We start from the raw sequence: 21,224 nt of genomic DNA on the forward strand, positions 1-21,224 counted from the left end.
GGTAGAAATGTGATCTGAGTGACTTTGACCATGGAATGATTGCTGGTGCCAGTTTGAGCATCTCGGAAACTGCTGATCTCCTGACATTTTCACGTGCTATAGTCTCCAGAGTTTACAGGGAATGGTGTGAGAAACAAAAATAACATCCAGTGAGCAGCAGTTCTGTGGGTGAAAACACCTTGTTAATGAGAGATATCAGAGGAGAACGGCCAGGCTTGTTCATGCTGACAGGAAGGCGACTAACTCAAGTAAACATGTGTTACAACACTGGGGTGCAGAAGCCCATCTCTGAACACACAACAGATCGAACTTTGAAGTGGATGGGTTGTAACAGCAGAAGACCATATTCAGTGGCCACTGAGTGTATGTTTCGACGTATATGTAATAAACGCTAAAATCTAAAGATCAGTTCAAGCTAATTTTGATCCATCAATCTCTTGGTGACTCGGTCTCACAGCAGAGTGTAATTCCCAATCCAGAGACCCAAGGACAAAATGTAGGCCAGTAATCCGAAGGAGTGTTGAAAGAATGAAGCACAGTCATCTTTCAAATGTGAAGCTGCCTGCTCAGTCATGCTGACATAAAAGGTCTTGAAGCCAGTCTCCTTACACGGTAGGTGAGGATCTCTGACAGTTATATAAGTGATTGGGTCATCCTAGAGTGAGGGTGGTAGTGCAATCTCCAACTTGCTAAGTGCTGGCTGCAGCATGTGTCACTGAACCAGAGGTCCAGATGCTGAGGGCCCTTGGCTGGTGCCGAGTCTGCGAATCGCTTCAGGTCCACTGGGGAGGTCTATGTGCAGCGTTTGCACACCTGAGTCCATGTCAGCTGATGCCCGAGACCTGTCCTAGGGTTAAAGGATTGAGTACGTGTGCAGGTCGGAGCTAGGAACGGAACTCGTTTTTTGCTCTTGCTGTTCTGCCGAGCATTGTGGGTTTGGTAAGTCAGTGCTGGGACGTGTGGCAACACTTGCGGGCTGCCCTCAGCACAGCCTCGGATGTGTTGGCTGTTAATGCAAACAACACATTTCACTGCATGCTTTGATGTACGTGTGATAAATAAACTTGAATCCCGAATCGAAAAAGAGCACATTAAAGCCGAGTGACTTCCTACCATAGCAGGTCAACGTGACTGGAAACCAGCTGCTGCGATAAAAGTAAACAGAGTTTTAAAATTTATTTTATTTTGAGATACAATGCGCTAACAGACCCTTCTGGCCCATCGAGTTCACACCACCCGGTTACACCCATAAGAACATTAACCTACTCACCTGTACATCTTTGGAATTGGGGGAGGAAATCTGGGCACCCGGAGGAAACCCATGAAGACACGGGAGAGCGTACTAACTCTTTACACATAATGGCAGAATTAAACCCAGGTCACTGCCGGCCTGAGAGCTTTGTGCTAACCACAGAACAGAAACCAGCCCCATGACTAACTGCCTGTACCCACCATAAATCAGCCTTTTACACACATCCTACTCTGATCCCATTTATTTTTCCATATTCCTAAACTCTACCACCCACTACATAATAGGGGCAAATTTTCAGTGATCAATTAACGTACCAACCTGGACCTCTTTGGGATGTGGGAGGAAACTAGAGCATCAGGGAGGAACCCACATGTCACAGGGAGAACGTGACAACTCCACACAAACAGCACCAGAGGTCAGGAACTTACTGGTATCATTAGAATTCTACAACAGCTGCCTCACCTTCGAACATAGAGCAGGCCCTCGGGCCAGTGGTATTGTGCCAAATTAATTAAATGCCCCAACTAAACCGACTACAAAAAGCAAGGAAGTGATGTTGAGGCTCTATAAGGCATGGTGAGTCTCGCTTGGAGTATCGTGAGAGTTTTGGACCCTTTATGTAAGCAAGGATTGAAGAGGGTTCAAAGGGTTCACGAAAATGATTCCAGGAATGAAGGGTTTGAAGGCTCTGGGTCTGTACTCACTAGAATTCGGAAAAATGAGGGGGAAATCTTATTAAAACCTATCAAATGTTGAAAGGAAAATGTGGAGAGGACATTTCCTATGGTGTGAGAATCTAAGATCAGAGGACACAGCCTCAGAATAGAGAGACATCCATTTAGAATGGAAATGAAGAGGAAGTTCTTTAGAGTCTTAGAAAAGTACAGCATAGAAACAGGCTCTTTGACCCACCTAGTTCATACTGAAACCATTTAAATTGCTTACTCCCAACAACCATAGCCCTCCATACCCCTATCATCCATATACCTATCCAAACTTCTCTTAAACTTTGAAATTGAGCTAGCACGCGCCACTAATAGCTCATTCCTCACATCCACAGCCCTCTAAGTTGTTATGAATGCACCACAGCTCCGAGGGGCCGAAGGGGCGGGGGAGCCCCCTCCTTTGTGAGAATCGCAAGAGCATTATTGGGTTGGCTCAGAGGACCCAGGAAATGAGAGAGACCTGGCCATTGTCTCCTGGAGACCACGTTTGTGGATTGGGGACTATGCTACGTGCAAGCCCTCGGGCAAAGTGGGCTGGTTGAGAGAGAGATTGCATCATCCCAACCTGATTGACATCTGAGACCCCGTGAGGAAGTATAAAAGAGGGTCTGGGGGAACAACCCCTTCAGATGCACCAGAAGAAACGCTAACGATCCCGTAGTAGCGGGGAGCCATTTGAAGGAAGCCACGTGCGTTCGGTTCCCTCGCCTGGGAGCCGGTGGCGGGTACCACAGAAACGATGTTCTTGAACTAACAATGGGGAACCAACTTTCTCGATTCAATGGTTTTGCTTTCATAAAAGACCCGGGCAAGTTTCTTTTCTCACAAGTCTCTCTCTCTCCAACAAGTGAAAACCCAGCGGTCCCCAAAGGCTGAAGCCTGCAGGAACGGAGTGACTTTTATATTTCCATCGGACAATATATTATCCCCTAGACAAACGATCGAGCTATTTCTTATTGATGATTATTATTATACCCGCACTTTTAGATTGAGTATTGATGACGTATGTTATCTGAACGTCTGTATTAATCTTATTTTTGTGCCCCTTTATAAATAAAGACTTTTAAAAATAGTACCATCAGACTTCAACGGACCTCTCTATCTTTGCTGGTAAGTAATCCAGTTACGGGAGTTCGTAACAAAGTGAAAGGTTTCCTTCCGCTCATGTTCCCCTCAAAAGTCGCAGAGCCATAGACCCGATCACTGTGACTTTCCTCTGTTAGGTCACTCTCCCCTCCCGCCACGCTCCTAACATGATCCAAAGTGATATGTCTGTTGTTGGGGGGGGGGGGGGGGATGGCCATAGGGGTGTTCTCAACTGGCTCCTTAACTCTTTCCCCCTTCCTGTCACCCACTTTCCTGTGTCCTGCATTTTGGATGTAACTACCTCTCTATATGTCCTGTCACTTCCTCAGCCTCCCAAATGATCCGGAGTTCATCCATTTCCAGCTCCAACTCCTTAACATGAATTGTTAGAAGCTGCAGCTGGATGCACTTTTCACAGTTGTAGTGGTTCTTCCTGCCTGCCCACATCCTGCAAGAGGAACGTTCATCTATCGTACCTGGCATCTCCACTGAACTAGCTGAGCAGATATAAAGAAGGGAAGGAAAATTAAAACCTAAACCATATAACCATATAACAATCACAGCATGGAAACAGGCCATCTCGGCCCTCCTAGTCCATGCCGAACTCTTAATCTCACCTAGTCCCAACTACCCGCACTCAGCCCATAACCCTCCACTCCTTTCCTGTCCATATACCTATCCAATTTTACCTTAAATGACACAACTGAACTGGCCTCCACTAGTTCTACAGGAAGCTCATTCCACACAGCTATCACTCTCTGAGTAAAGAAATACCCCCTCGTGTTTCCCTTAAACTTTTGCCCCCTAACTCTCAAATCATGTCCTCTCGTTTGAATCTCCCCTACTCTCAATGGAAACAGCCTATTCACGTCAACTCTATCTATTCCTCTCAAAATTTTAAATACCTCGATCAAATCCCCCCTCAACCTTCTACGCTCCAATGAATAGAGACCTAACTTGTTCAACCTTTCTCTGTAACTTAAGTGCTGAAACCCAGGTAACATCCTAGTAAATCGTCTCTGCACTCTCTCTAATTTATTGATATCTTTCCTATAATTCGGGGATCAGAACTGTACACAATATTCTAAATTTGGCCTTACCAATGCCTTGTACAATTTCAACATTACATCCCAACTTCTGTACTCAATGCTCTGATTTATAAAGGCCAGCGTTCCAAAAGCCTTCTTCACCACCCTATCTACATGAGACTCCACCTTCAGGGAACTATGAACTGTTATTCCTAGATCTCTCTGTTCCACTGCATTCCTCAATGCCCTACCATATACCCTGTATGTTCTATTTGGATTATTCCAGCCAAAATGTAGAACCTCACACTTCTCAGCATTGAACTCCATCTGCCAATGTTCAGCCCATTCTTCTAACCGGCATAAATCTCCCTGCAAGCTTTGAAAACCCACCTCATTATCCACAACACCACCTACCTTAGTATCATCGGCATACTTACTAATCCAATTTACCACCCCATCATCCAGATCATTTATATATATTACAAACAACATTGGGCCCAAAACAGATCCCTGAGGCACCCCGCTAGTCACCGGCCTCCATCCCGATAAACAATTATCCACCACTACTCTCTGGCATCTCCCATCTAGCCACTGTTGAATCCATTTTATTACTCCAGCATTAATACCTAATGACTGAACCTTCTTAACTAACCTTCCATGTGGAACTTTGTCAAAGGCCTTGCTGAAGTCCATATAGACTACATCCACTACCTTACCCTCGTCAACATTCCTCGTAACTTCTTCAAAAAATTCAATAAGGTTTGTCAAACATGACCTTCCATGACCCTTGAGCTTTGCTTTCCTCTGCTTTCACTGACTGAGACCTTGAAGAACTAAAGCCTCAAGATCACCACTCTGACTCTCTCCACGCAGACGATAGCTGCTGCTCTTGTCCCTGCCTTCCTTTAATTTGCTCTTGCTAATCGAACCCCAAATGCCAACTGGTCACTGGTCAAAGGTCTTTTTCGCTGTTATGACCCACTGTGGGCTTTTCTACTTCGGCTGTGGATCTGAAATCCCCTCCTCTCAAAACTTCTGATGTCCGCATTGGTCGCTGGTCAAAGCACCTTTTGTCTTTGTCTTATATAATTTCAACATAACATCCCATCTCCTGAACTCAATGCTTTGATTTTTGAAGGCCAATGTGTCAAAGGATTTTATGACCCTATCCTGTGATGACATTTTCAATGATTTATGGGTCTGTGTTGCTAGATCCCTTTGTTCCGCTGCACTCTGCAGTGCCTCACCGTTCACTGTGTAAGACTTACCCTGGATGGTCGTACTGAAGTGCAGCACCTTGCACTTGTCTCCATTAAATTGCATCTGCCATTCTTCAGCCTACTTTTCCAGCTGATCCAGGTCTTGCTGCAAGCCATGATAGTCTTCCCCACTGTCCACTACACCTTGGTGTCATCTGCAAATTTAGCCAGAGAGTTGAGAATCTGTGGAACTCATCACCACAGGTCATTGGGTATATTTAAAGCAGAGGCTGATAGATTCTTGATTAGTCAGGGCGGGAAGGGATACGGGGAGAAGGCAGGAGATTGTGGCTGAGAGGGAAATGTATCAGCCATAATTAAATGGTGGGGCAGACTCGATGGGCCAAATAGCCTAATTCTTATGGTCGTGTGGTCTAAACGAATCCTTTCTGCCTACACAATGTCCAAATCCCTCAATTTCTCAGCACATTCATGTGCCGATCTAAGGGCCTCTTAAATTGTCTCTATCAAAAAGAGGATTTAGTGCTTTCCTGGCGTATATGACAAATAAATTTTTCTCGGGCTTCCTGTACCTAGCTGGAAGCCCAAGAAGAGTTTAATCGTCCCTATCATATCTGCCTCCACTACCATTCCTAGCAGCACATTCCAGGCACTACCACTCTCTGTGTAAAAAAGCATAGCGCACACATCTCCTTTGCTCACCTCAATTTAAACTCTCTGGTGTTGACTTTTCAATACTGGGGAGAGATAACAGCTGTCTATCTATGACTCTTGTACTGTGAAAAAAACAGTATCAGGACACTTCAATTAATTTATACATATTTATATATTTTTATCTTTTAAAGAACTCAGAATTCTCTTTTAAATAAATCTTAGTCAATTTCATGTATTTGTGAATGTTAGAATCTCCTTCACTCTGAGGGTGGCCTCATCATGGCACCTGAGGAGGCCATAGACCGACATGTCAGAACAGGAATAGGAACTGGAATTAAAGTATTTGGCCACTAGGAAGATGGAATGGAAGTGTTCAAAGCAGTCACCCAATTTATGACAGGTTTCACTAATGTAGAGGTCGCAGTGGGAACGTCAGATACAATAGAGAACTCCAGCAGATTCACCTGAAAGGACTGCTTGGGGCGCTGAATGGAGGAAGGAGATGAATGGGTAGGTGCAGCAATAAGTGTTAAGAGGGAGATTAGTGGGGAGGGATGAATAGACAAGGGAATCACAGAGGGAGCGATCCTGGGGGTAGTGGAGATGGGGAGGGGAGAGTGAAGATGTGTTTGGTGGTAGGATCCCTTTGGAGATGGTGGAAGTTGCAGAGAATGATGTGTTGAGTGTAGAGGCTCATGGATGTAGGTAAGGACAAGAGGAAATCTATCACTATCATGGCAGCGGGAAGATGGGGTGAGCACGATGTCTGGGAAAATTAAATAAATAGTGCAGCAAGAGAGGGAAAAAATATGAAGTAGTGTTTATGGGTTCATTGTCCATTCAGAAATCTGATGGCGGAAAGGAAGCTGTACCTGAAATGCCGAATGAGTCTTCAGGCTCCTGTACCTCCTTGATGCTAGCAATGAGAAGAGGGGTGATTGGGATTCTTAATGATGGATGCCGCCCTTTTTAAGGTATCGCCTTTTGAAGATGCCCTGGATGCTGGGAAGCTGTGATCAGAAAGAACCAACATGCTTGTAGGTAGCTGGTCCATGAACCTCCTCACATCACTTTCTGCTTGTCTACACTTTCCATACATTGTGATTTTCTCTTTAGACTTCAAACGAGATGGTGGCTGACGGTGCAGGTTTTAAAGAAAATAAATTTACACAACAGATTTTTTTATTTCATTAATAATGTATTGAGAAATTTAGTTTGACATGCAAAACGATGAGACGTGAGAAATGGAGCATATAAAACATTGGACTTCTTGGTTATTATATAACAGTGCAAAGAGTATTAAAATGTTTGTTTCTAAATATTTAAATATTTCTAAATATATGGGCTTTCATCAGACCAATCTGGCAAGACATGATGGCCTTGATCTGTGATGTACCTCTAAATGGCATATAAATACATTAACATTTAAAAATACCAAATGTAAAATAGAATCTTCCAAGAACTTCTAGCCAATGTTGGAGGCTTTCAGATATTTCAGACCCCACTCCACCTTGTTATTCAATTGTAAAGCAAACTCATACAACTTTGCCTTATTTTCCTTATGAACACTGTGAGACTACTACTTCAGTGTATTAATGTAGAGTTTTTGTTTCTTTTTCTTTTTTGTTGGGGAGGGATTGATGCCATTTCTTTGAACAACTTCCGTGTTTTTTCTGTATTTGATGGCTATCTGGAGAAGACAAATCTCAGAGTCACATTCTGCATACATACTTTGATAATAAAATGAACGTTTTTTAATTCATCCTTCAGGATCTGGGCAAGTCAAATAACTTATGTTAATTTGTAATAGAGTAATACAGCACGGAAACAGGGCCTTCGGCCCATTTGCTGCATACTGAGATGTCCCATTCAAGCTAGTACCATTTGCCAGCATTTGGCCCATAACCTTCTTATCCACAACTTTTAAAAGTTGTTATTGTGCCTGTGTTGTGCTGCTGTTGCAGAAATCTAACTTTCATGGTCTTTACATCCTGGGTATGTAAAAACCAGCAAATAAGTTTTCCTATGATAATACACTAGATCTTGAATTCTATTTCCCTCTATAGGTGCTGCTTGACCTACCGAGTCTTTTTTTACTACAGATGTGATAAACAGTTGTAATTGTTGACAATATCTGAATGTCCATCCCCAACTGCTCTCGATCTGAATGAGTTGCTAAGCGATTTCAGAGAGCATGTAGAAGTGGATGCGGAGTCATACACAGACCAGTCTGGATAAGGATGGCAAACACGCTTTCATTAAGGACATTATTAAACTTATTTGATAAATAAATTACAGGTTATTAAATTAATTTAAATTCCTCAGCTGCTATGGAGATTTAAGCCCATGCCAATCTTTTTGACCATCCACTCTGATCCTAAATTTGTCCTCTTTAAGGCCATACGCTTCTATGTCTTGCCTATTATGTGCCATCTAAAATGCCTCATAAATGTACCAATGATATCTAATTCCACCACCACTTTTGGCAATGCTTTCCAGATATCAACCACTCCCTATGTAAAGAAACTTCACTCTCCAATCCCCTTTAAAACTCCTTCCTCTCACCTTAAATCTATGCCCTCTTGTTTTTAAATAGCATTATCCGTGTTGTAGGTTTTCTATGCTCTACACTATCGATGCTTCTCATATTCTTAAATACTATATTCTTCTATATTGTTAAATAATGATACAACACAGTATGTCTCAATGGGAAGATAAGTTTCCATAAGACCATAGCATATAGGAGCAGAATTACGCCATTCAGAATCAGAGTCAAAAATCAGGTTTCAAATCACTGACATATCGTCCATCTGCTCTGCAATTCGATAATGGCTGATTTATTTTTTGCCCCCACTCTCCTGCCTTCTCCCTGTAACCTTTGACACCCTGACTAATCAAGAACCGATCAACCTCCACATTAAATATACCCAATAACGTGTCCTCCACAGCCGTCTGTGGCAAAGAATCATAGATTCACTATTTCCTATTATATTGTATTATTTCACCCAAAAAGTTGATTCTCTGCCTACACAGATACTGCCTGAACTGTTGAGCTCCCCCCTCCCCCAGTTTGTTTTATGTTCCAGACATGATAGTTCAATATAAAGCGATAAGCCAAGCCATCTGCAGATTTAATGTGAAAGCCTTTCCAGGGAGCTGGCTCTCCAAATTCAGAATCCAAGTCATGCTCCATAAATTATAGAGCAAGGAACCAGGCCCTTCAGCTTATCTAGTCCATGCCAAACTGTAATTCTGCCAAGTCTCATCGATCCACGCCTGGTCTATATCCCTCCACACCCCAAAAAACCAGGCACTTATTCAAACTTCTCTTAAATATTGCAATCAAACACACATCCATCACTTCCACTGGCATGAGCCTTTGAGTGAAGAAGTTCCCCTCAAGTTCCCCTTCAATTTTGCTCTCTTCGTTCTTAACCTATGATCTCTAGTTTTAGTCTCACCCAACCTCAGAGGAAAAAGCCTGTTTGTAATTACCTTATCTATACCCCTCATGATTTTGTACACCTTTTTGGACCTGCCACAATTCATACATCCTCTCTAAATCCTACCTCAATCATTTATCTTTAATTCAGATCAGCTCTAGTCCTATAAATAGCAACTACAAGTCCACCTGTTCAGCATTTCCTCATAGACAGTCTGCTTAATCCAGATGTCTCAACGTTCTAGTCTGGTTGACAAACCAGCATCAGGAAACTCCTTCCTTGCCAAACCAGTAAAGTGAGAAGAAATTATGCAGAGAGGCTGAGCAAGCTGAGACTTTTTCATGGGAGAATCTTAAAAAGGTGTATAAAATTATCTGTGGCATAGATAGGGTGAATGCCTACAGTCTGATTCCCAGGGTTCAGGAATCAAGAACTAGAGGGCATAAGTTTTAGGTGACAGGGAGCAATTTAAGAGGAACTTGAGGGGCAATGTTTTTTACCCAGAGAATGCCAGAGGAATTAATTGAGACAGGAACATTAACAACATTTAAAAGTAGCTTGGAGAGGAAAGGTTTAGAGCAGGATTTTCCATCCTGGGGTCCACAGACCCCTTTGTTAATGGTAGGAGACAATGGCATAAAAAAGTTTGGGAACCCTGCTTCATAGGGATACAGGCCAAACACAGAACTAACTTAGATGGGAATCTTGGTTGGCAAGGACCAAGTGGAAAGAAAGGCCTGTTTCTCTACTGTATGACTCTATGAATCTAAATGTCAATTGAATGGTTTCATTTTGTCAAGTTCCACCAGGCCCAGTCAGATCTTGTATATGCCACCTTAGAGAAAAGAGCAGATTATGAAGACAGAAGCTGCCCATTGGTACTAGTCTGGGAACACCCGATCCCTCTGAGGCCTGTTTCATAGCTGGATGGAACATCAGGGGGAGTGTGATTTGCCCAGAGAAGAAATGGGTGTCACTCAACCAAAGAATCAAACATAACACGAAGCACCATACAGTCTCTGTGATCACCAGTGGTCACAGCCACCTCAGGAACAACTTTATCACATAGGATTCAAGGCACAAGTACTTTGGAAATCAGCCATGATCAAATGGTGGAGCAAACTTGATGGATCTAACATTCTAATTTTGCTCCAATGCTTTGTGGTCTTATGGAAGATAGTGATAGCCTCATTTTAAGGAGTCGAATGTTTTTGGAGAGGGGAAGCGGGTGGGAGGGGTGCTGGAAGTGTGTGTCAAATTGATGGGAAATATAAAAGCAATTCAGAACAGACAGATCAGTAAGGTAACTCCCTACCTAGCTGAGAAATTCCTAAGATGGGAAGTTGGAACCAACCTCCACTAGTCACACTGAGGTGCACAGTACATACAATACACACTGCAGGATGCCTCCCCAGCTTACGACAAATATTAAGTAAACCTTTCAAATTCTTAGTTTATAATAGATACATGAACCAATCACAAAAACCAGTTTTGCATCAAAATGCATGTACCTACCGCTATCTAAAATTAGCACACATCAGAGACAATAGTGCACTTACACTAATTTGTTAGCTGAGACTTCACATTTGAAATAGAATAAATACAATGAATAAAAGAACTCATTTAAAAACAGTAATAGTGCATGCATAATCTGTAAAAGAACGAACTCAAATGCTCTTTGCATTCAAGTTGGAGGAAGCAAGAAGACTGATCTGACTTCAAAGTGCTCTGGACGTATTCCTTCATTGCCTAGAAGACTCACCCTGGAAAACACCTATATCTACAGCACACAAACAGCCGTTGTCCAGCTTCTCAAGAGCAGCCAGAAAGGGGCAGTAAACCGTGGCCCGGCCAATTATGCCCGGATGAATATAAATATTTTCTATTCCAATGCTATCATTCCTGAACTCTGATTTCCCAATTTATCTCATCATGGCCCCTGTACTTTATCTGTCCAATGCACTTTGTTTTCTCTGGAACAGCAATGTTATATTCTGCATTGTTTGTTTTTTATATATGGTGGGATCTATCTGGATAGCATGCAAACAAAAGCTGTAACACACATAAAATGTTGGAGAAACTCAGCAGGTCAGGCAGCATCTATAGAGAGGAATAAGCAGATGACATTCCAGGCCGAGACCCCTCATCAAGACTGAAAAGGAAGAGGGAAGAATGAGAAGTGGAGGGGAGGGGGGAATAAGTACAAGCTGGTAGATGATAGGTGAGACCAACTGAGGGGGCAGATAGGTGGGTGATGAAGTGAGAAACTGGGGGGTAATAGGTGGACGTGTGCTAATACTACTTTGTGATTGTATGTGCTATCATAACTACATGCATTGTGTGTGACTGTATGTACTGTGTTGTGCATGTTGGCCCCAGAGAAAAGATTAATGGTGCTGTATACATGTGAATGACAACTAAACTTGAAGAGTTAAAAGGGCAGAAGGAGGAATATGATAGGAGAGGAAAGTGGACAATGGAGAAAGGAAAGGAGAAGGGGCACCCAGAGGAAGGTTTCACTGTACCTCAGTACATGTGACAATAATAAACCAATACCAATTCATCATATCTTTTACCTCCCAAGGACTTCCAGCTCCCTTCAGATCACCAAGCTACCTGGTGAATGAAACCAGCTGGGCCACAGTTTCAAGTGTAACGTATGCCATATTGTGTCACATGACCTGCAACCAACTGGATGAAGCAGTGGACAGCACCTTTTTAGGACTCAGTGCCTTCTGGATGCAACCAATTACGAGTCACACTGGAACTCCATCATCCTGGCAGAATGGAAGGGTCTTGGCCTGAAACGTCAGCTCTTTATTCCTCTCCATAGATGCTGCCGGACCAGCAGAGTTCCTCCATCATTCTGTGAGTGTTACTCAGGATTTCCAGCATCTGTGGAATCTCTTGTGTTTCAAAGAAAGAGTTGATTGAGTAATTTTGATATCTTTGTGGAGATTGGGGGGCTTCTGAGCAAACAGTTCGGCTTCAAACCATCCTTAGTATATCAATACGTCACAATTTAACTGAAAGTGAATCCCCTGGACCCTGGGAAATGGCCTCTGCCCCAGAGAATAAAATTACTGCAACATGATTAATGATGCTGAATTCTAAAGACTTATTTCTAATCCATCTGGTTAATCAATCTTATTTTGTTTTAAAATAAAGGATTATTATTCGAAACGTATATATTAAGACATGGGAACCAACTAGTCTCATTCCCTTTTAATCCTTGTGACAATATTTATCATTAATAGAAGTGATGTGTAACCTGAAGACCTCAGGCTAAACATCAGTTAATATTTTAGGAACAGCTCCCTCCCCTCCACTCTCATATTTCTGAATAGACCATGAACCCATGAACACTGCCTCACTTTTTCAGCTACTTTTGTATTTCTTACTGTAACATAGCATTTTTTTATGTATTGTGCTGCACTGCTGCTGTAAAACAATAAATTCCACAACATATGTTAGTGATATCAAACCTGATTCTGAGCTTCCACCTTTGAGCAGAGGGACTATAGGACAATCTAATTAAAGCAACAAATTCCCTCCTTCCAGACTCAACCCACCTTTAACTACAGGAGATTCCTCTCTTTCTCCAGGTGTGTGTGAACATATCACCCTAAAATTTAAATCATCCTTATCAGAGTCCTTTTGCACTTCTGAAATCGAGTGAGTCAAAGACATCCAAGGTATGCACAGATACTGTGGAGTGGATTGAAAGTACCCGGGCTTTTTCTAATCAAAAGCCTTAAAGATCATGAAGGATATGATGGCCATCCCCTCCTGTTACTAGCCAACATTAACACTGGATATCACAGCTTCCTATCCAAAATGTAAACAACACACAAAATGCTTGAAGAACTCAGCAGGTCAGGCAGCATCTATGGGACAGTTGACGTTTCACACCAAGACCTTTTATTCAGACTCCTATTCATAGATGCTGCCTGGCCTGCTGAGTTCGTCCAGCATTTTGTGTGTGTTCCAGCATCTGCAGATTTTCTCGTTTGCCATTTTTTTTTTTACTTTCTCTTGCTTGTCTCTCACTCATTAGTGTCACTATCCCAGTGATCAAACTGTGGAGTTCCTGAAGAGATTTTCAATCAGAAATTGTGCCTCTGCAGGGAAAAGTACCCTTGTTATTTTGCAATTCCACCTGCCCACTGAGTGGCAGCAGTGCAACACAAACTCAGGTACACAACTACAGCTTGCTAAATGAAGCAACACAACTTACAACAGGCAGAATGTACAATTTCAAATAAGAATAGAGTATATAATGTTTCCCTGGTCTAAACATCTCCCGCCAGTTAAACATGAAGACTACACTTGGTCACAGCTCTCCCACTGCAAACCATGAGGTATCGATCCTGTTATTCCCCTGGATTTATCATTGCATACCAAATTTTGGACTTATGAAAATCTTCTTGCAACAAACTTCCATTTGTCTTTCGCTGGACTTGCCATTTTGAGAAGGGGACCAACGTTTCTGGTTCCTTGGGCTTCATTTTGTCCGGGCAGTAACTGTGGCAATGACAATGGCGTCGACATTATCAAACATACTGAAGGCACATTTGAGGGAGCTCGATCACGGAACTTTCCCACCATCGGAGACAATCAACAGGTCAGACTCCACAGTCAGCTAGTCTCTTGGTGAGCTTCCTGGACAAGATCCGATACGTGGATAGACAAGCCACTCCTACGTGGAATAGGATCTGCCACAAGTTCCTCAGCCCAAATAAATAAAAGTTGCATATACAAATAAGAGTCAGTGCTCCAAGTGCCTTGATCATCCTGGCCGACACATAGAACAGGTACAGGTAACACTGAAAAAGGAATAGATTCAACCATTAAAATGTAAGCTTGGCTTACATACACATCCACATTCCGTTCATAAAGCAAAATAAAGCTACATAAAGCAAAAACTTCAAATGATGACTACTATAAACATAACAAAATAAAAACAAAAAAGAAAATACAAGAGATTCTGCAGATGCTGGAAATCCAATGTAACACACACAAAATGCTGTAGGAGGAATAAAGAAGCAATGTTACAGGCCAAGACCCTTGATTGGCACTGGAAAGAAAGGGCAAAATCCCTTTATCTCTCTTTAGTCCTCTCTATTATTCACTCCATATTTGCTGAGCTCTTCCAGCAATGTGTGTGTTAATAACAAAAAGATGCTGAAGAATTTAGTGGGTCTGGCGGGATCTGTGGGAAGTGAGGGAGCTTCTCGCTCCACAGATGCTGCCTGACCTACTGAATGCTTCCAGATTTTTGTGTTTCTATTTCAAGTTGCCAGCATTAGTGGGGTTTTTCCCCCCAAACACAAAATGAAATCCATTTAACACCTATTTCACACTCAGTTTAATCCTGGAAACAAGGCAGTCCAAACAGTTGTGCCATTCAATTCAATTGTACCATTCGAAGGCTGGCACAGTAGTGTAGGGTTTAGCATGACACTTTACAGAGCCAGTGATTGCGATCAGAGTTCAATCAGTATCACTGTCTGCAAGGAGTTTTGACGTCCTCCCCAAGACCATGTGAATTTTCTCTGGGCACTCTGGTTTCCTCCCTCATACTCCTCAGGGTTAGTAAACTGAGAGCATGCTGGGTTGGTGCCAGAAGCATGGTAACACTTGCGGGCTGCCCTCAGCACAATCCTATCTCCCTCAACTGTCCCACAACTTGGTTAGTTTAATCGGGTTTGTTGGGACAGCGTGGCTCAAAGGGCCGGAAGGCTTGCTCCGTGCTGTATCTATCTGTCTATCAACTAACCAAAACATAAATAAAACAGCACAGAAATTCAAATTGGCTCTGACTGTGAGATTGGAGAGATTACACTTATTTTTCACATGCACATCAAAACATACAGTGAAATGCATCATTTGCATCAAATCCAATCAGCAAGGATTATAGTGGCGGCAGCCTGCAATTGTCACCAAGCTTCGGGTATCAACATAGCATTCCCAGAACTTACTAATCCTAACCCATACATCTTTGGAATGTGCGTACAAAACTCCTCAGACAGTGACAGGAAATGAACCCTGATCTTACAGTTAATGCTGTAAAGCATTCTGCTGAACACTCAGACGGTGACAGGAACTGAACCCTGATCTTACAGTTAATGCTGTACAGCATTCTGCTGAACACTCAGACGGTGACAGGAAATGAACCCTGATCTTACAGTTAATGCTGTACAGCATTCTGCTGAACACTCAGACGGTGACAGGAACTGAACCCTGATCTTACAGTTAATGCTGTACAGCATTCTGCTGAACACTCAGACGGTGACAGGAACTGAACCCTGATCTTACAGTTAATGCTGTACAGCATTCTGCTGAACACTATGTCACTGTGCTGTCCTTCCTTCCTCCCCTTAAATTAAAAACTCATATAGATAATAAGGATGAGGCCTTCATTTCTGTGTAAATCATCTCGGGATATTTGGAAAGGTAGATTTATGGAAGAGGATGAGTTTACTAAACATCGATTAAATACTGCTCATCTAATGCAGCAAGAGCTGTATGGTACTCCCAATAAAGTAGTTTTTTGGCACAAATAACTTCTCAAGATCAGTTAAGCTGGATTGCTTTCATCTGTGGCTGTGGGAGATGAGGAACTGCAGCTTGCTGTTTCTTACAAGAATGTGGCCCACGACAGGATCCCCATGCACCAGGCCATGCCACTCGGGGAACTGTGCTAATACTAGCTTGTGACTGTATATATCATAACCATATGTGCTAAATGCTGCGTGTGAAGGGCGGCTAAGTGAAGATACATCTCTACCCAAGAGGTCACCCTTGGGCAAGGTGTAGCACTTGCTTAGCCCCTCCCACCAATCATGGAAGCCATGGAAGCAGTTTGTATGAGCAGCTGGTGCATATCACAAGTCCTGGTTATTCAACCACTGACGCCAGGCAGGCAATCTCTGAAGAGTATTGATAATGGTTGGGGTCACCTGCCTTGTAAAGACACTGCCCAGAAGAAGGCAAAGGGAAACAACTTCTGTAGAAAATTTGCCAAGAGCAATCATGGTCATGGAAAGGCCCTGATCGCTCACATCATATGAACGGCACATAATGATGATGTCATACAACACGGCACAAAATGATGATGATATTGCTGTGTGCGACTGTATGTCTTGTGTTTTGCACCTTGGCCCAGGAGGAACACTGTTTTGTTTAGCTGTGAGCATGTGTATGGTTTCATGACAATTAAACTTGAACCTGAATAATTTCAGATACCTGGTAACTCAAGAAAAATACATTGCCCCCCCTAGGAAAAATGTTCAGTTATGTATTTGCCGTGGTATTATATGGAGCAGCGACACTCAAAGAATGAACAGTTGGGCAGGAGAGTTGCATTACTTGTACTGAGTAAGTTACATTTTTAATCAGAGGAAGGATTAACCGTTCCTCTCTGTGCAGATGCTGCTGATCTGCTGTGTCCTTCGGCATTTCCTGTTTTTATTGCAAGTTTCCAGCATCTGCAGGGTTTAGCTCTCAAATCTGACATGTAAGAGACAAAAGGGAACAGAGATAATTCTGAGGGTTACAAGGAGTGGGAGGCAGCTTCTGTCATATATAACTCCCTATATAGAAAAAATGATCTGTTTCAATGCAATTCTGTGCAAATCAGGAGAGCCTTCAGAGAAAATGAAGCCCAGTCCAGAACCTTGCAGTGGCACAGGTACAGCACAGTAGCTCGGAGGTTAGTTAACGCTATTAAAGTGCCTGCAACCTGGGTTCAATTCCTGCCGCTGTCTGTAAGGAGTTTGTATGTGTTCCTCATGACCACATGGATCTCCTCCACATTCCATAGACATGCAGGTTAGTAGGTTAATTGGCCACATGGGTACAACTGAGCAGCATGGGCTCATTGGACCAATATGTCTTGTTACTGTGCTATATCTTGAAATGAATAAAATTGTGGACAGAATAAAGAGGCTGCTTCTGTGCTGTAATATTTTTCAATTGCAGGGAAAGTCAAAATAAGATGCAGTCAGATAATAATTAGGGCAAATAAGCCAGTTACACTGCAGGTGACATGAATAAACTACAACAATTTTAAAAACTCAGATTTAAATTTTAGAAATAGAGCTGCATCCCAGCTGTGGTCCTGTTCATAAAGTATTGACAGAGCAAAAACTGTCCACACTGATGTCAGCTGCACATGAACCTACTCCAATCTTCTTTCCCCAATCCCTTCTATTCCTTTCCTCCCCACATGAACGTCTCCTTAAATCTACCTCCCGTAGCAGTGAATTCAACATTCTCACCATAAAAGCATTTTCTTTGAATTCCCTGCCGGATGTGCAAGAATTTAGAAAGATGAAGGATATATATGCCTTTTTTTCCAAGAGGAGTATAAAGATAATGATGATCTCCTCTGGTAAGACCACCAGATTAAGAGCACTGTATACAGATCCGATCTCCTAACCAAAGGAAGGATCACCAGATGGATTCCTAGGGCTGGGGGATGGGTGTTGGTGGTTTATTCCACAAAGATATTATGAAGACTGGGTCGATACTCTCTAGAGATTAGAACAATGAGCAGTGATTTCAGTCTTAGAGCTTCATTAGGGTGACATTTCCCCTTGCTCAATGAACTAAAACCACAGGTCACAGTCTTGGTCATTTAGGACAGAGATGAGAAGAAATTTCTTCACCCAGAAAGTAGTGAATCTTCAGAATTTTCTTCCGAAGAGGGCTTGGAAGCTCAGTCACTGATGATTAAAGATTATTTTATGGGTTCAAGTGTTAGTAGGGTAGGGCAGAGGCAAAGGATTAGCCATAACCTTACTAAATGATTAAGCAAGCATGAGACACCAAATACTGCCTCTGCTCCTCATGATCTTACTTTTCATTTATGGTTCAGTTTGTTTTTGCCCACAGATGGAGCTATTTCCTTTCTTCCATCATATTAAACCTTTTCGTACTCATCTGGATCTATGAAGTTACTTTTCAATTATCTCTCTTCAAGAAGTCTTCACAAATCTTTCAATTATTTGTACCAATATCCCAAATCACCTATATCCAACCACGTGGAAGGAGAATTTGGCTGTTTTGCCACTCCAGACTGCGGTGCCGTGCTTTAACATCCATAAGATCATAAGCCATAGGAGCAGAATTTAATGCATTCGGCTCATTGAGTCAGCTCTGCCATTCCATCATGACTGATCTATAACGCCTCTCAACCCCATTCAAATATAACATCTTCAGTCCTGTATTCATCACCCTTTTCCATTTTGTCCTAGTGTTGCACTTCAGCACATTCTACTGACTGCAATTTTACCCTAATATCTACAAACAAGCTGGATGGACTCAGCAGGTCAGGCAGCATCCGTTGAAATGAGCAGTCAACGTTTCGGGCCGAGACCCTTCGTCAGGCATTCCACAGCATCTGTAGTATACTTTGTGTTTACCCTAATATGTGTCTGCCCTTCCTCACTACACACAGAATCCACTTGTATACCAACTGCCCATCCTCGGCATCATCACTCCGGTTCCCATCCCCCTCCCAAATTGCCATTACATGCATCCAATCACTAACCAGTCACAGTACTCCTAATCATATAACTGCAAAGATTCACCACCCTTTAAGTGTGAAGAAATTTCTCCTTATTTCTATCCCTTATTCTGAGACCATGACCCCAAGTTCCAAAGGGAATATCCATCCCATAACTACTCTTCTGAGCTAAGAATTTTGTAGTATATGCTTCAATGAAGCCATTACTCATTTTTCTACATGCTAGACAATCGAGCAAAGAAAAAGAAGCTGGAGGAACTCAGCAAGTCAGACAGCATCCATGGAGGGAAATGGACAACCAGCACTTCACCTGGGCTGAAAGAGATGGGGAATATAACCAGTATAAAAAAAGGTGAAGGGGTGAAGCAAGAGCTACTCCATACACGTCCTCCATTTCCCTATCAACCTTCCTCCTCAGGTGGACCCCAGTGAGAAGGAGTGATGTGCAGATGGGGGTGGAGGGAAGTACAGAAATAGCGACGGAAGCTGGGAGGTGGTGATAAAGAGCTGAAGATGATGGTCTCTGATAAGAAAGGAAAGTGGAGCACAGAATCAAATGAGGGATATGGGGAGGGCAGAACTAATTATTGGGGTCCGGTGGGCATGCTGGGGAGGAACCAGTTGAAGGAGTGTCTAGGTGATGGAGTGGGTGGAGGAGGAAATACGAGCAGGTTGATGCAGGCTAAGGTGAGTGTAAGGAAAACTAAGTGGCCCAAGCCTACTCAATCTCCTCTGCCATCTCAGGAACCAGTCTGTTAACATTTCCCTTCATTCCTTTATTGCACGTAGATGTTTAAGGTACATAACTTAAAGGTGTTTGGAGGAAAGTATGGGGAGCATATCTGAGGTAGATTTTTTTTAAACAGAGTGTGTTGGGTGGTAGAGGCAGGCACATTATGAACTGTTAAGAGACTCTTAGATAGGCACATGGACAAGAAATAAATGGAGGGTCATGTGGAAGGGAAGGGTTAGATTGACCTTAGTGTAGATTAAAGGGTTGGTCATGGGTCAAACGGCCTATACCCTGTTGTACTGTTCTACATCATTTCACTGAGAGACCAGAACTGTACACAATGCAACAGCTTTGGTCCTTTCTCTGTAATTGTTGAAAGACAACTTTACCTTTGCACTCAGTTCCTCTTAACAATAAAGATTAACATACCATTTGTCCTCCTAACTACAGTACCTGCACCTGTATGCAAACTTCCAGTGACTTAATAGCTTAACAGGAATGTAAGGTAAATTAACTTACCTGAAGTACACAGGTAATGAAAGCTACAAAAAATGCAACAACTGATCCCTTTTCTTCATTTCCATCCTAGTGAAAAACAGAGAGATAATAAACAAAAAATTTTTCCACTGAATTACATATCAAGAAATACAGTATTCAACAAATGGATAGCCCTTGCCCTAGACCTTCTCATTTCCATTTTTTGCCATGTACTATTGTGACAAGAATCACCATAAACCAAATAATCCGTTATTATTTTGATACACTCAGATATCTGGGTGGAAGGATGATGAATGAGATTTAACACGGACAAGGGTAATGCACGGTCCCTACAAACCAAATATTAAATGAAGAAGGCAACTCTTAAAGCTTTTAAAATAGCCAACAATGAAATTGAAATGCATTTCAGTCTGATATTAATTGGTAAAACATTCAATGCATGTAGAGCACAATCAAGAAATCAAACTTGAGTGTTGAATTCTATAGGCAGAAATCCATTAGGCCATAAGCCACAAGAGCAGAATTAGGTCATTCGGCCCATTGAGCCTGCTTCACCATTCCATCATAGGTGATTTATTATCCCTCTCAACCCTCTTCTCCTGCTTTCACTCTGTAACCTTTGATGCCCTAATCAGGGACCTATCAAACTCTACTTTCAATATACCCAATGACTTGGCCTCCACAGCCATTTGTGGTAATGAATTCCACAGATTCACCACTCCCTGGCTGAGGAAATTCTTTCTCATCTCTGTTCTAAAGGGACTTCTTTCTATTCTGAGGCTCTGCCCTCTGGCCCTGGAGCCCCCCATAAAAGGCAACTTCCTTCACATGTCCACTCGATCTCAGCTTTTCAATGAAAGGCAAATCAGAAGTTAAATATCAGAATCACAATTGCATTTATTGTCACTGGCATCAGTCATGGAATTTGTTGTTTTGTGGCAGCACTACAGTGCAAGCATAAGCAGTTATTTATTTATTTGTTTGTTTGTTTACTGAGATACAGAGTGGCATAGGCCCTTCCAGCCCTTTGAGGCCTGCTGCCCAGCAATCCCA

At 42.5% G+C, this 21,224-nt stretch overlaps 1 protein-coding gene across 8 annotated transcripts in view; it reads right to left on the bottom strand.

The window, feature by feature from the left end:
* Nucleotides 1–7,152: 7,152 nt before the first annotated feature.
* The window catches only part of sec22c (SEC22 homolog C, vesicle trafficking protein), a 46,446-nt gene continuing 32,374 nt past the window's right edge, over nucleotides 7,153–21,224 (bottom strand). For 3 of the 8 annotated variants that reach the window (XM_059971733.1, XM_059971734.1, XM_059971735.1), the window contains exons 6-7: nucleotides 20,193–20,258; nucleotides 7,153–14,234 (exon numbers count right to left, since the gene is read on the bottom strand). In XM_059971733.1, coding sequence (XP_059827716.1) covers nucleotides 14,034–14,234; nucleotides 20,193–20,258 — 267 coding nt within the window. In that variant the 3' untranslated portion in view covers nucleotides 7,153–14,033. The remainder of the gene's footprint in view (nucleotides 14,235–20,192; nucleotides 20,259–21,224) is intronic. The other 5 variants (XR_009512565.1, XR_009512564.1, XR_009512567.1 and 2 more) reach the window with 5 other exon arrangements.

This window comes from Hypanus sabinus, chromosome 6, assembly GCF_030144855.1.
Source record: "Hypanus sabinus isolate sHypSab1 chromosome 6, sHypSab1.hap1, whole genome shotgun sequence".
NCBI lineage: Eukaryota > Metazoa > Chordata > Chondrichthyes > Myliobatiformes > Dasyatidae > Hypanus > Hypanus sabinus.